The following is a 16,144-nucleotide window of genomic DNA, read 5'->3' on the forward strand; positions in this document are numbered from 1 at the left end:
ACTATTGTTATGATTTGTTGTAGATCCGACTACCGTATGTGGCTGTGCTCCAATTGCATGGGATGCCCACGCAACTCTAAATACAGTTTGTTGTAAAGGCCAGTCGACAAGTCTATTAGATAACATTTGGACGAGCTTAAGAATCTTGGTTCTAAACTAATATTTGAAATAAATAAACGAAGCACAATAATGGGTAGTCAAGGCTTTGCTCGAGCAACTAGAATTTCCCATGTGATTTCATCTTTTATGGCAAAAAAAAAAACAGAAAAAGAAAAATAAATTAATCTGACGTTGCACAACTGGTGTGTGCCTGGATCGATTTAAACCTTCTATTTTTCCATTTCTAAATTATCCTGGTTGCAAGCAAAACTCTGAAAACTGGTCTAAGCGGGAACATTGATTTAGTGCCAAAAGCTTGCTAACAAAATTGCCCAATCAAATAGCTGTATGCGTTAACAACATAATAATAAAAGCAAACAAGTCCCTCAAAATTCACGTCCACGAGAGAATAATCCAGCCTGACATTATTCTTTCAAACATATTGATGAACGTTAATTTGACACATCATTTTGTATGTGGTTATGCCTAAAATCGGTTCTAATTATCATGTTTTGTTGTAATTTTTATTCGCTTTTTTAATGTTAGCCAAAAAACGAGATATTGCACAAGTTGTTTAATTATAACAACAAACATAAAAAAAAAACTAACAATAAAATGAGGTCGGCAAGCCATGCTATAAACTGTGTACCATTTTGTACATCAAAACATCTAATATCCTATATTTTAAGGCAAGTTTTCCTAAACCGGGAGAAAGATATTGACAATGTATCGTATAATGCTATAAAAATCTTAGGTAAAAAAATATACAATAGTTTATCATTAACTGCTTTCATTCGTTGAGTTAGCTTAATTGTAATGCCTATCCCCTTTTTCGAGCTCTTCTGCCCTGAAAGCAATGCAAAAACATGAAAGGCTTGTTAATTAATGGAAAAGAAAATTATAAAAAGTAAAGATAAAACAATCCTCAAGCCTGTAAGTGTAAGACCTTTGGTAATGAGGAGGTCACTGCCTTGCTACTCAAACCTGCCATAAAATAAATAAAATGAATAAATAAATTAAAGATAATGTCTTTAAAATATGGAATTTTTCACCTCTTTGATCACCTAGTTTTATGATGGAGAACAAAAAGGAACTGTAGTCCAATCTCAAGCAGAAAAAAAATGGAAATTTTAAAAAATTAAAATATTAATCCAGCAGGAACAAATGATATTTAAGATATGTTAAGTTGGGTACTTGGTAATTATCACTTCTGTTTTTAGGGACTTTGTCAAAAAACTATATTTTACGTTATGGCATCAGATGGCTTTGGCCATTTTCTTCAAAACACACACAAAAAGGAAACTCTCTCGATGAAGAATGACTAGCAAAGAAAATAAAAAATAAAAAATTACCTGAAGGAACCTTTTTTTTCTTCAGATGAATTAAAGCTTCATCAGAAGAAGAACACTGCTTTCCTGACTCATCTGCATTACTTTGAGTAGCAGCTTCGCCAATGCTATTAGAAGACTCTGACCTATATTCAGCATTATGTAAGATGTGTGAATTTGTAATGACATAAACCTAAGTTCTTTGTTTGCGTGTGTCATACCTTTCTATTCTACATGCTTCCCTGTTGCTGAGAGTTCTTGACTTGGAAGGATCAGACACATTTTTTCCCAGAGTTTTTTTGGAGCTACTGAAAAATCATCATAGAAAATTAAAGAAAAGGTATTACGTCAACTTTATAAAAAAAATAAAAATTAAATATTTTCAAAACTAAATTTAAACTGCTTACCAGTCTTTGGGACAGAATTTCGACAAGTCCTGAAAGGAATAAACAAAAGGATGTCAACATTTTGCTCTCTTAGACACAACATAGACAAAAAGATGCGAACCTCATCTTTAAGAGCTGAAGTATCTTCAAGAATTTCCCACTTCTCATCCCCTAGTATGATCAAATCTTTTTCACCACCATCAAATACAATCTACAAATATAAGAGTTAGCAAGTAGAAATTGGCACGTCTCGAAGAATGAAATCAATATATATCAAAAGAACTTAAGTACCTCATGGCATGAGTTTTGAGAATAAAAGGATCTGACAGTTCCACAGCTATAACTGGAATAAGAACAAAAATGGCATTTAAGAAAAAAAATCAATCATTGTGTATTTACAGATATGTTTCATGTCCTTGAGAGATCTTACCGCATGTCAAAAGGATCCCATACTTTGATTCTTCGGCCCACAAGTCCTTCACCTGAGCCTAGCTTTTCCTAGTATATAAACAAAATGTATAAAATATACATTTATTCTTAGGCTAACATAAAAAGGGGTTGATAATAATTTATGCACTTGGTTTTCATAGTTTAAAATTTCTTGAAGCTTTCATTGTCCAATGAACTTTAATCGATTGTTGAAATGCCTCCATTTTTTGTCTCTCCATATTACAATTTTAGTAACTCAAATTTGAAACTTATTTGTCCAAAACTCCAAATAAAACCATTAGATATGATCTACATCATATTCTCTATGCACATGTAAAAGTGATATTTCAACTTTGCTTTGATTGTTATCAAAAGCTTACAAAAATGCACTGATGTTGATGATTCCTTACGTTGATTTTTCAACTAATTGATTTACATAAAACAGAACCAAAAAGTAAAAAAAAATATTATGTGCATACAAAGAAAATAACATAGATCGCATTTAATGGTTTTATTTTGGCATATAAACTGTATAATTATTGTTATTAGAAAATTAAAAAATGGAGGCATTTGAACCCTCTTTATTAATTTATAGAAGTTAATTTGCCGTAGGTGGGTTCAAATGTTTGTCCTTCACGCCTCATTCATACCTCATATCCTGATCTCAGTTTTCAAAGTCTGAACAGTCTATCCGAACCGCTCAACATGATTCCGTATTAAAATGTGCTTGGAGACCAAATTTTATATATTGTTGGAAAATTTAAACTATTTTTTTCGATAGGTACAAAACCACTGGTTTTCACAAGATTCTGGACCAACCAAAAACAGTGATTTTTACCTATCTAAATAATATAAAATTTGGTCTCCAAGCACATTTTAACATAGAGATCATGTTGAGCGGTTCAGATGGACTTTTCGGACATTGAAAATGGAGGTAAGGATTTGAGGCATGAAAGACATGAGGCATTTCAACCCTCCTCAATTTGCTATTAGATTTCTATTCATAGATCCCAACTAAACAGAAACCAAACCTCAACAAAGAAAACAGTGACCAAGTTCTTACAAACAAAAAAGGCAATTCCACTTACTATGCAATCCTTGCTATGATTAGGATTTTCCATTCCGGCTTGGAAGGTCTTCATGCAATTTCTCTTCTTAACTGGAGGATTTTCATTTTCTATCCGAGAAACAGAGCCTGATTCAGTCCCAGTCAAGCATTGAGAATTTACGATCACAGGATTGGCACCGCCTGATCCGCACGAAGACACCTTGTCCTTTTGTGAATTGTTTTCATTTTTATCGCTTCTATCAGAACTTTCAGTTCTTTTTCTGGAATGAGTTTTTGGTGCTCCGGCATCTAAAGGTTTGTTCTGAGAGCCTGATGATCTACTGGTCTTTGCTTTAGATTGAGTTTTCACCACCAATTCACTGGAGGTCTGATTAATTGAAATGATTATGTGACAAAGCTGTAATCGGTCATTTTTTATAAGGCAAAATAATTACTAAAAAGAATTGTAATATGCTTTTGTTTTTATGCATTTCTTTGCATTGTGGTAGTTTCTGGGTCTTATCTTACCTTGCCTGGGCTTTACCAGTGCTTTTGAGGATATTTTGGTTTGTAAGTTGACTGATAAGCTATTTGCATATATGATACTGGCTAGATTTTAGCGATACTGGTACTGGAGAATCCAAGCCAGCTAGATTGAGATCACCCTATTGCAAAAGCTTGTTTTCTTTTGTTCTAAATGAAATTAGGTGACCCAAATAATGCCGCTTTTTATTTGAAAGATGGAAGAAGGAAAAAAGGTCATCTTAGCAATTGAAACAAAAGCAACACTAAACCTGAGTAGAGATTTCATGAGCTTGAAGGATTCTCTTGACAAAGCTCCCATCAATGATATTGATGTAGGCGTTTTCCTAAATATAAAATAGCCAACAGTCAACATTTTTCCAAAAGAATTTAACTACAAAAAAAAAGAAGTTCAGAAATAAAATACATCTACTTCTAAGAAATGAAAAAATATCTAAATGCCCCCAGCCTTTCCCCTGATTTCTTAGAAGTATGGAACAACCTTCATCCTCATACTTCTGAAGAGAGATAGTTAGAAAGGAGCAAGGAGGACAGTAGAGGAATGATGCAAATGCGTATACGTTTCATGTTTTATAGGGTATGCATGTCTTTTAAGATATTAGATAAGTAAGAACGAAATTGTGAGGAAAAAAAGTGAAAGAGGTAAGGGTAATTTGATCATCTTGGGAAAGAGATGCGAATCAAGGGTTATCAAGCATATGAAAGTTTAATGGTTTGGAGGGGCAGACTTAAAGCAAAAGAGAAAGCAAAATTACCTCAGCATAACTTTCAGGTTTACAAGCCTTATAATAGGAAGAGGGCAACAAAATTACTAGAGAGTCTGACGACATCTTGCAGCCCTTACTTAGTTCTTTTGTCGCAAGAAAGCCAATTTTTGCCAATTTATGTAATTTCTGCATCAATAAGAAATACAAATTTTAACTTCTCAGACAAGAGAACATGGTCCCATTATACTACACTGATGTGGTAATGGGCCTAAAAGGTGCACATTGACTGTCTGGTGCAAGGATCAACCAAATGGTGCAAAATTTGAGAAGGTCTAAGTGCATCAGCCATGAGCACTTACTGAGAGCCAGATTTGAGGTATATGACAAAAAGTTAACACAATCTGCTTGGAGAACTCAAGAAAAATTTAACCAAGAAACATGGAACCAAGTCTAGAAAAAATGGAAAACTAAAGCTAAGTGAAGGAATTTTGTAGATAACAGTACAAATTCCTCCTACATAAAAAAATATTCCAATTAAAATGGAATGAATCCATATAAGAGATCTTGTACTGAGACTGAGCATTATTAGCAGTGGTTGATGCAATTACTCCTACAAGAAGAAGTAAAAAAGGTTACCAGAGGAGATTGAATGAAGAGAAAAGGGACTACTTACTGGAGTACTGCTATTGTCAATAGCATCTTCAGCTTTCAACATAGCAGAAAATATGCCCACAAGAAATAATGCTATGCTATCAACTCCATTTTCAATGCCATCTAAAATATCTGATCCAAGCAATGCTTTCAGGAGCACAATTAATGGACTGCATTTGAAAACAAGAGAGAAAAGGAATTAAAACATATTAATGTATTCCTAGAATAAAATCTCTGTGGACCCTCACATTAGATGCAAAACTAATACTTCTCATCTTTTGATTTTCTACAGTCAATGGTTTGGTCTGAAGTGAGATTTTGCTCAATTCCAATTAAGACAGAGACATTGAAATCTCATACATTGCTACATACAACTCAAGTTGTACCGAGTCTGTTGCCTGGACATAAAATCTAACTAGCAGAAACATGTACCTCAAATTGTACTATGCTGAAAGATGAAAAAGTAACAAAGTATACAAAATGAAAAAAAAAAATTAAACAGGTACCTAGAAAATTCTGCATAGGCACCTTCATCTAGAGAATCATCAGATGGAAAATCCTCCAAATGCACAAGAACATGGACCAAGTAAACAACAATATATGCCGGGTGATTTGTTAATTTTTCTTTTTCTGTCGCCGAGTTTCTTTGACTGGTTAGATATTTTTCCCCCAGTTTCTTTAAGACCTCAGTCATGAATCTTTTTGCCTGCAAGTAGGAAAAAAAAATAGAATAATAGATAAGATAAATTTACACTAGAAGAATAAACAATTCTAAGCAACATAAAAGGACTATAAATTACAGTTATCACCAGTTTTGGCTCTTTGAATTCTTTTATTTGACTTCGACATTTTTGACGCATTTTCTATCAAACTTGTCTACTTGGACAGCTGTACCAGACCAATTTGTCTGTGTGCAGAGTACGTGGATAATTTATATATAGGAAGATAACAATTAAAGCAACTACAAATCTTATTTCAATCTTCAGTATTATGTGAAATTTTACAGAAAAAAAAAACATTATATATTATTGAGCTTGTAAAGGTGACACACATCATTACGAATATCTCCAACAGAATCCATTGACGCCAATGCAAAAGCACAAGCATATTTGTTGGGAAGCTTGTTTTCATTTAGGAGGATGTACAGCTTCTTCATAAAGGATATGCGCACAGTACTGGCCGGATCCTATAAAAACATTCAGGATAAAAAGGGGGAATTATTTGCAGTCTTTTTTAACATAAAACCACATTTACCATAGCAAACCGTAATTAGTGCTGTATTAAAAATATGCTAAAATTGTTAAACCGAACTTCACATATCACACTTGGCCTCGCCATACACTCAACTGTTCAATTGACTTTATATGTACCTCAATTGTGTAATACAGCACAACAGAAAAGTTAAGATGCAGAATAAAAGAAACTAGGCCTCACGTGTATGGTACTAGCACCAGCTGGTACAATGTTTTGATCCGGTATAGAAAATTTCAATGGAAAATTTGAGTCCTAAAATATACACACCTTAGCCCTCAGGATTGTTAAGCAAAAAAGTTTCGGCGAGATGTAGGAATCCCATCTAGTCGCTAATTTCAAAATAGATTTCGCAGCCACTTCTCTTAGGTAAGGCTTGTCATATTCACTACAATTTAATAAAATCAAAAGAAAATAAACCAATGAAAAAATCTTTCATTGTAGCATATTTAAATCAAAGAAACCATTTTCAACATGAGCATACATACGACAAGGTCAACAGCCAAAACTTTCTGTACCATAAATTAATGTTCAAGTTAGACAACAACGTCAACAACCAATCATTCTGTACCATAAATAACTTTAAAAAGTTTTAAAAAGAGGAGAGGGGGGGCACCTTTTACCAATTGATTTGAAAATGCCTTCTTCTAGAATTATGCCTGATAGAATATTAAATACTTCATTTATCTGTTGCCGCACATCAGATGACTTCTCTGGCAGATAACTCTTCACAAGCGCTTTAACCCCATAAATCTGCATTACAGCTAACATGCTTTCTAAAAAGAAAAAAAATATCATCTTGGCCACTTGGACCGGTAAGCTACCATTTATGGAATACCAGCACTGTTGCTGTGAAAACTATACCCCACAAGAATTGTATGGTAAAGGAGCCGTCTTTTTCTCTTTTCTATTTAACTTATTGCTTTTTGTTACAATGCAAAACAAACCAACTTATGACAGCCATGTATCTGTACCCAGTCAATACTAACCCACCTTATATTTGCAAGAGAGGCTGCAGAAGCCATCTTCATAAGAGCTTGATTCTTCACATGCTGGTACAAGCTGGGCAGAGAAAATAAAAACATAAAGAAAGTTCCAATTTCTCTAAACAAATATGTAGCAATCTATGGTTCTCTGATCATCAACCTTTGTTGCACAAGGAGGAATTATTGTGAACTTATTAGGATTGAGAGTCAACAAAGTTTGTTAACCCCCATTAGAAGGAATTCTCAGGTTCCCCTAATCAGGGGCGGGTTCAGTGTTAGTGAATGGGGTCAATTCATTCATTTTCAAAATTTCTGTGCTTATACATGATTTTCTATAAGTTTAGAGTAAAATGCTATGGATACTGTAAAATTGACCCCCATGCATAGTATGAAAATTTTATATGATCGAACCCCCATTGTGTATTTAACCCCCGTAGCTTGAAAGTCGGGCTCTGCCCCTGCCCCTAATAAGGCTTTCTTCAATTTTGATGCACCACAGAAGCTACGCAAGAATTCACCATGAGCCACAGAAAGGATAACATCAGAATCTAAAATTACCTCATCAGAGACGATGACCTTGTTCCTAATAAACGGTACAAATTCTTTCTCATACTTATCATATGTAGGAGGAGAATATTGTGCTATCTGGCCTAAGGACTGTAATGCTGTGGGAACATTGCAACCGTCAAAAAGTGCATCTTTAACTATCTGCACAATAGATACGAATGATACTCAAGAAACACATATATACATGCGGGAAAGCTGTACTGAGCATCATACAAGTCATTGAGGCATCTAACAAATAGAATAGAGCTTTTTATTTAAACTTTGTGTTTTAGAACAGTATCAAGTTTCCAACAAAAAGAGCAGCAAACTGACAACCAGCTCAGTACAGCGAGTCTTACTAGAGGAATTGTCAATACCTTATACAAAATAGTAAAAGTTTTGTCAAGGGGTTGCACAAGAGAAGAAATCACTGCGATTGCGTATTTGGCTTCGGCACGGGTTCCTTCGTGGCATTTTCTTTCCAAATACTCGTAGATATCACTATAAACCAACAGAGAAATATGTATATTACAAGGTAAATTGACCTTCTTCCATGCAAGAATACCTCAATTTAATCTACTTTAGCCCTTAAATATGACATCGCCCTAAGTTTCAATCCAGAAAACAGGTTACCAGTTATCAAATATAAGGTAGCTTCCAGTATTAGCACTCAAAAACAAGTGAAAAATTAAATATATCCAAATATATAAGAATAATAATAAAATGTTTATTTGCCTGAGCTTAATGGACAGATGACGGCACGATTTAGCTAAAAGCAGAAGACACTTATCACTAGTCATATTTGACTCGTCAGATATCAGCTTAAAAATGTCGACTAAGTACACTTCTGATTGTTTTAGGAAAGATGGAAAAGTTGTTGACACTGCCTGCAAATACAATTGAACACACCACTATCATTTACAATTATATAATAAACTATAAGGAAGGATTGGCACCAGACCTTGTATGGTATAGGGGTTTTGCGGTACATATTTGGCCATTTCTTGATTTTTGTACATCAACTAAGCCCTTGTTAAGTCTAGACTTGGGTTGATTCAGAATAAAAAAGAGAAGTAAAAAAAAAAAAAGCAATCTGAAATGCAATAGAATGAACTAGTATACAACCGGCTAGAAAAGATATACAGGGGCTGAGAAAATCTTACAAGCAGCAGCTCAAATATAGAGTCAGCATCTTTAGTTTCCCTATTTCTGATGCATGTCTGGAGTTGCTCAACAATGCATTGGACAATCTCACAATTAAGCAAAGAATGTGAACACTTCCACGACAAGGCTTTGAAAAAACTATTACTCTGATGCTTGCTCCCTATTTTTTTCAGAAACGAATCCTGCGTGTGTAAAACAAATAATTAGGCGAAGTGAAAGACAAGAAAAGAAGTAGCATAAAAGAATAGTATATTGTTTTGTGTGTTCAGGGATGCCACAGCAATCCAGAAACGAATCCTAAGAAAAAAAAAAAAAAAATCCAACAATGTGTTCAACAATAGCAAGAAATAGAAGGGTAATGAAATGCAGAAGATAGGTCTAAAAAAGATGCATATTCCTAAGAAATAAAAGCATTATAATGAAAAAAGGGGAAAAGTGGGTTCAGACATCTGATTAACAATCTTTTTAGTTCAATTTTCTTCTCTTTTAGTGACTTCCTTTCTTCTTCTTCTTTTTTCTTTTTTTTGGAGGGGGGAAGTTATCCACTTACACGTGTTGATTTTGCACTAACTAAAGTGCTGGATTCATCGCACAAGTCCTGTAAATCCTTGAAAATGTTCTTATCCTTCATCCGATGCAAGCTATGGAACAATTCGACAGCTTTAGAAGCATCCGGAAAGTGGCATGACATCTTAGTGAAGCATGATAAAATCTTATTCTGTGCTTCTTCTGACAAATGGTCCTAGAAAAGAACAAATAATAATCTAACTAAATAAAGGAACAACCGGACAAAGGATATGCAAAACACTGCGATCTATTTTTAAACATGTACAAAATTAATTCCTATTTCTCTTCGTAGAATTAGCCAACCTAACAGAACTTCAACAATACAAAAATGTTATATACAGAAAAATTGACAGACCTTTGCTTGTAGTCGAAGAGCCAAGTATGTTTGCATCTCTGAATGCAACCTGTATGAAAACTGTTAGGGCAAGGGGAAAGGGGAGGAAGAAAAAGCGGTAAAAGGATGAAGTAACAGCACAAGTACCTCTTTTTCTGAGAAAGAATCGTACTAAACACCTTAATATGAGGTTGTATGAAGAGGGAGTAAAAAGCAATCCAGTGGCTTGCTCTTTCCTCAGGCGAGAGAGAGGGTGGGAACAGATCCTGAGCAAACAATAGCTCCAAAATTTTTGGCCTACGACGTAAAATAGCCAGGTTTTATATATTTCGTCATAATAAATTATGATTATGCCCCTTAAAATGTAGTTCTCGAACAAAATGAGATGAGTTTCTAGGAGATAGAACTTACCTGAAAGCATCAGTGTCTTTGTCAAAACAGAGCAGAAGAACATTGCACGGGATTTGTTCATAACATGAGTTAATCAGAATAATGCCCTTCGAGCACTCGTCACAATAAAAACGATAGAGATCCAATAAGCTATGCAAGACATTTTTTCGTACTGAAATCTACAAAGAGAGAGTAATGCTCAACTCGTGCAAAGGCAAATTATTAAGCTTGTATATTGCTTAGGTTGTATTTCATGTGCCACATCATTTCTATGACAGAGGACCATCATTTATAACAATTGTTTAGGTTGGATCATAAGTTACCATAATCATACCTTCCTGTCACGTAGCCGCTCAGTTGCTCGCAAGACAACTTCTGAGGGAAAAGATTGTATGCTTAATTTAGCCAATTCACACACAGTAGAAACAGCCTGAATTCTCACCTTGTCTTCAGCATCTAATAATCTGCCTTCAATAGCGTCTGGATACATTTTTACAATAGTTAAGACACAGTATGTGACTAAGGTTGGTTGCACATTTGGATCCTTAAGTTAACAATATAGCCTTGTGCCCATGTAAGTTTTAAAACATAAATGCAAGCAGCACTATTTGCAGTTTCCACACACTAACTCTAATAGTAATACACACTGGTAAAGATACATAATTTGTTTGTATGTTTTAGCAATTCCAAATTGTAACAATATCCTTTGTGTGCTTGTTACTTTATATAGAATTTCTTTATAGGTCTCAGCAGAAAGTTATTGCACCAAAATTGAATATTAATAATAAATAATTGCAAGTTATGGACTTACTGAGAACAATAGATTCTTCGCCTCCAGAAGGGTCCGAAAAAATACAAGATCTAACACATTCTACAGCTGCAATTCTGACTTGCATTGATTCGTCAGAAAACCTTTCTAAGAACTCAACAAAAATCATGGGGTAGTCCTTTCCCAAGCGAAACTTAGAAAGAGAAACAAGCTCTCCTATCAACCGTACTGCCTCCACCCGCACATCAACATGATCAGACTATCACAGAAAGATGAAAACATTTAAATATTCATTACTATGTGTTTATTATACTCTTTAAATGTTTGTATTAGTAAGGTCCTAACATCTGGTACTGACAAACAAATTTCCAATTTTTCTTACTTTGCCGGTGTAACTTCAGTTTCCTGGTACTTTGATGTTCTCAGGTACAGAGATCTTACAACTTTCAAGGGACAGAGTTGAAAATTTGTAGCTTCATTAGAGATGCAATGCGTACCACTAATTCATTAATCAAGTTTGGAATAACTGAGAATAGAATTCGAGGAGAGCATCTGAACACTTCAAGAATAATTCGGTGGTGAATTTTGCCAAACACCTTTCCTGAAGAGTTCCCACTTCGCAAGCAAGAACTCATAGAACTTCTGATGAACGGCTCCAATTTGTCCTCAAAATTTTTAACAACCAAGGAAGCGAGCTCGTATGGTTTCCCCTGCAAAAAAAAAGTTAGCTTGCCATTTTTGCACCAAATTTTGAAACTGTCAGCAAATGTGCGGCTTATTTCTTAATTCAGGTCAATCACAGCTCCGCAGTCTGGACAAAATGACAGAAATACCCTACTAATGGCAAGTACTATAACTAATAACTGACCCTGTGCAGTTTACAGAAACAACTTATTCATCCTAAGAGGGCCAAAATGCCCATTTCATTTAATATCTGAAATCATATTTAACTTTGAAATGCAATAAAAATTGCAGGCAATAAACAAGAGTAATAGAGGTTTACCTTTCCCTCCCTCACTAAGTTCCTCAATATGACATCAACAAGAGATTGAGATATTTTCTCATCTAGAAGTTGAGTCATGATGGAAAGCATAGCATAGAAAACATTGTTTTGGTGACCTTGGCTGTAATGAGAAAAAAAATATGGTTAATTTTAGAAACTAATCTTTGGAGTTCCCTTTGTTTTCCATCAAGCCTACATGATACACTTGAGGCTAAAATTGTCCTATATTACAGGCAGTTGAACAATTAAGAGTTTATTTTATAGCAAATTAGTTTAAATTGGCTCAACGTTGCATAACAATTCAAAATTGGGTTGACTAACTATATTGTAAGACTTGCTATGTTGCCGGTTGAAGAGGTTGTATGTACATTTAAGAGTTTTAGGAAGAACTTGCCTCAAAACAGAAAAAAAGGTCTTGAACAGTTCAAGAACCAAGTCCTCGCAGCCTATATCTAGCAGGATGACGTAGCACTTAAGAGTTGCAGCATTCTCTATTATTTTCATCCTCCTTGGAAGGTAAGGGCTTTTTGTGTCACCAAGGTCATTAAATATTCCAATAAATAACCTAAATATCTCCTGCATATTTATACACATATATCATTCTCGAAGAAAGAGTTGGGGGGAGGAGGAAAAGAGAGAGAGAGACGCAACAAAGACATTAGGCATCAGCTTAGTGTTTCCATTCTTACTGTATTCTCCTGCATATTTATACACATATATCATTTATGTCTTTGCAAATGATATCTTATAATATCAATAATTAGCGACCAAACCACCTACATTACATGTCTTCATATTACATCAGCTGGTAAATAAAAGGTTACCTTAAGTATGGTATCACTGAAAGGGGGTTCAGGTGCAAGAACACGCATAACTTCACTGCAACAAACGCCAATCAGAAGTCTGACATCCTTGTCCTTGTGATGAAGTAAATCATTTTTTGACAAGGACTTGCATAGAGGGGCTAATTGGGATTGTAACTGAGAATCTTGGTTCAGCACTGACAACGCACTCTCAGCTTGCTGTGTGTTTTTGTGAGTGTGCATGAGAGAGAGAGATTACAACTTAGGATTCCGATATAGCACAGAAAAAATAAAAAATATTAAACCAGGGACTACAATGCCCTGATTTTGGCATTTTACCAGTCACTAGCACCAGGTAGTGACAAGTGAGAAATGTAACCACTGGTGCTTGTAAATTGTTTAGGTTTTCATTTTTTTTTTTGTATCACATTATCATTTTTGTTTGTCGAGGGTTTTTTCAAGTATTTCGTTTTATTGTAAACTGGTTTTGAGGGAACCAAACGTAAACCATCCATAGGCTTGATTACAGTTCCATTCAGAGAAATATAACCAGACATTAGTTCTTTCACTTGCGCTTCCATTTGACTGTTATAAGCTTGAATTAGGATCAACTAAACACCGCGTAACAGCTAATCCGCCATCGCGTCAAGTTGAAGCAAAATTTACCTTTAGTAACTTAACTAGAGTGTCCTTGTTGAGGCGAGGTTGCGAGAGTGATCTCCCCACCTCTTCTATAGTTAGCTCGGACATTGTTATGCTATCTCGATCTTTCGTTTTCTGTAATTTACGCAACCTCCATTCGAAACCCTTGGTCGCGAAAGCTAGCCCTAGATAACTCGAGTTCTCAGATAAACCCTGGCGGGATTCAAGTGTCCATGGAGATGATCTTTTTATTTTTTATTTTGTTTTTGCGCTCACCTGGGCGCCTGACAAGAAAGGGTTTAGGCTGGACGTGGTCTATTCAAAGAGAATAGACTAACCAACTGAAATGCGGGTCTGGTGCGATGGACGGTAGAGATAAGAGACGGATGTGTAACTCTCTCTTTTTTTTTTCGGAGAATTTCACGCCGATTTTTTTATATATATCCAAAATTTCAATTAAATTTTAAAAAAGAACCAATTTGTTGTTGGAAATGCAAAAATATCCAAACCGGTTAACGGATAACCGAACAAAAACAAAATTTCCGGTTACCCGGTTCCCAGACCCGTTAAAATTAACCGGTTCACGGTTAACCGCAAATATTCGGGACCGGTTAACCAATAACCGGAAGTTTTGGGTCCGGTTAACTACTAACCGGAAAGAATTTATTGGTCCGGTTAACTGGTAACCGGAAAGGTTTTATTTTTTTTTTCCCGCGTGGGGGGCATGCACCGTGGGGCTTCGACTCGTGGGGGGGCATGCAGCGTGGGGCTTCGACGCGTGGCAACTCCTCAGTCCGGTTAATGGTTAACCGGACATGTCGTTTTTTTTTTTCCGCGTGGGGTGCATGCAATGGGGTGCGGACGCGTGGCATTTACTGTAGACCCGTGGCTGAATTCAATATAGCTGAGTTGCGGGACTGAGGAGTTTGAATCAGCAGACATTTTTCGGTGAAACGCGGGGAGAAGGGAAGAGAGAAGAGAAGGTCTCCAAGCAGATCAGGTTTTTTTTTATTTAAAAATTATTAAAATAGTTTGTTATATTAATTATCATTGTTTAGAATTATTTGAAATTTGTTTAGGTTGTTTAAACTTATTTGAAATATATTTGAAATATTTATTTTGAAAATTATTAGAATATTTATTTGAAATTTATTTGAAACTCGAATAATATCCGGGATCAAAATAATTTAAAAGGTGCATAATTGCAACAATGGTTTGTTCTATTTATTTTTTATTTTGATAAATATTGAATTGTTATGAGAGAATTTTTTTTTTTGTAAGATAAATTAATGCATACAAAATAAACTATGAAAATGAAAAGTTTAAATTAGACATTTTAGAAACTTTTGTCAATTTATTCAACTTTTTTATTATTTTGTGTTTAAATTAAACATTTTTTTCTCTTTTGTGAATTTATTATAATTTTTTTATTATTTTATGGAATTGTCTATTTAATTATTAAATTCGATAAATATTAATTTTTTAAATAGATAAATATTAATTGTCATGAAAATGGTTTTGTTCAATTTAGAAAATTCAAAACGGTATAGAAAATTTTAAAATAGTAGCCCAAATAATTTAGAAAGTTGCAAAATAGTGTAGAATAATTTAGAAAAGTTTTAAAATAGAGTAGAATAATTTAGGAAGTTCCAAACTAGTGTAGAATAATTTAGAAAATTGTAAAGTGTTGAACGGATAATTTAGAAAAGTTTCAAAATGGTTAAGAATGATTTAGAAAGTTTCAAATTGGTTTGAATAATTATTTGGAAATAACAAAAATGCAGGTGTAATATGCCAAAAATGCATGTCGAGAATAATTTAGAAAATTTAGAATAATTTAGAAAATTTTAAAATAGTGCTTGAATAATTTAGAAAGTTCCAAAACAGTCGAGAATAATTTAGAAAGGTTCCAAAATGGTATAGAATAAATTAGAAAATTTTAAAATATTGTAAAATAGTTTAGAAAATTACAAATTGGTTCCGAAACGGTTTAGAATGATCTAGGTAATCTAAATTGGTTTAGAAATAATTAGAAACATCCAAACCAGTTTATATTAGTTTAAAAATTTCGAAAACAATGAATTAAGTTTGAATAAATTTTGTAGCATGGCAGATGAAATAGATATGGCGCGGGATAATTTTAGTGATCTGTTGTGGATACCGCACAGCAGTCACAGAGTGTGTCAAGCTTCTGAGGAGGTAACCAATTAGTTATTTCTATTTTTTACTTGTTCAGAAATATATTCTTGTTTTAATTTCTAATTTTTATTTTCGGTAATGTAGAAAAAAGAGGTTATAAACGTGAAGCACTACCGTTGCCAGACCGCGTACCACGCTGCATACGCGCCATTCTTGATTCGATTGGGTTTATACCAGATTGCAGTCATGCCTCAAAAAAAAATTGATGCGGCGCTGATACACGGACTTGTGGAGCGGTGGCGTCCTGAGACACATACCTTTCATCTTCCCTTCGGAGAGATGACTGGTATTAACTTCAA

At 34.6% G+C, this 16,144-nt stretch overlaps 1 protein-coding gene and 1 long non-coding RNA gene across 2 annotated transcripts; one reads left to right on the forward strand and one right to left on the reverse strand.

Annotated features, from left to right (window-relative positions):
• Positions 1–721: 721 nt before the first annotated feature.
• Positions 722–13,875, reverse strand: LOC144575316 (ARM repeat superfamily protein). Its single transcript, XM_078325411.1, has 31 exons — positions 13,671–13,875; positions 13,026–13,223; positions 12,596–12,777; positions 12,202–12,322; positions 11,696–11,908; positions 11,241–11,457; positions 10,764–10,909; positions 10,451–10,608; positions 10,187–10,336; positions 10,061–10,109; positions 9,689–9,880; positions 9,138–9,320; positions 8,710–8,861; positions 8,352–8,478; positions 7,987–8,136; positions 7,436–7,504; positions 7,059–7,195; positions 6,713–6,830; positions 6,243–6,377; positions 5,698–5,897; positions 5,214–5,361; positions 4,589–4,726; positions 4,085–4,159; positions 3,331–3,678; positions 2,244–2,311; positions 2,105–2,156; positions 1,935–2,024; positions 1,835–1,863; positions 1,649–1,735; positions 1,452–1,573; positions 722–946 (listed from the first exon to the last, which is right to left on the reverse strand). Exons 1-31 carry the CDS (start codon positions 13,752–13,754, stop codon positions 777–779), a joined length of 4,308 nt encoding a protein of 1,435 aa, XP_078181537.1. The 5' UTR covers positions 13,755–13,875; the 3' UTR covers positions 722–776.
• LOC144575317 (uncharacterized) lies at positions 11,902–12,374 on the forward strand. Its single transcript, XR_013518385.1, has 2 exons — positions 11,902–12,045; positions 12,174–12,374. It is a non-coding gene; the product is annotated as an uncharacterized LOC144575317 (long non-coding RNA).
• Positions 13,876–16,144: the final 2,269 nt, after the last annotated feature.

This window comes from Carex rostrata, chromosome 24 (genome assembly GCF_964058835.1).
Source record: "Carex rostrata chromosome 24, lpCarRost1.2, whole genome shotgun sequence".
Classification (NCBI taxonomy): Eukaryota; Viridiplantae; Streptophyta; class Magnoliopsida; order Poales; family Cyperaceae; genus Carex; species Carex rostrata.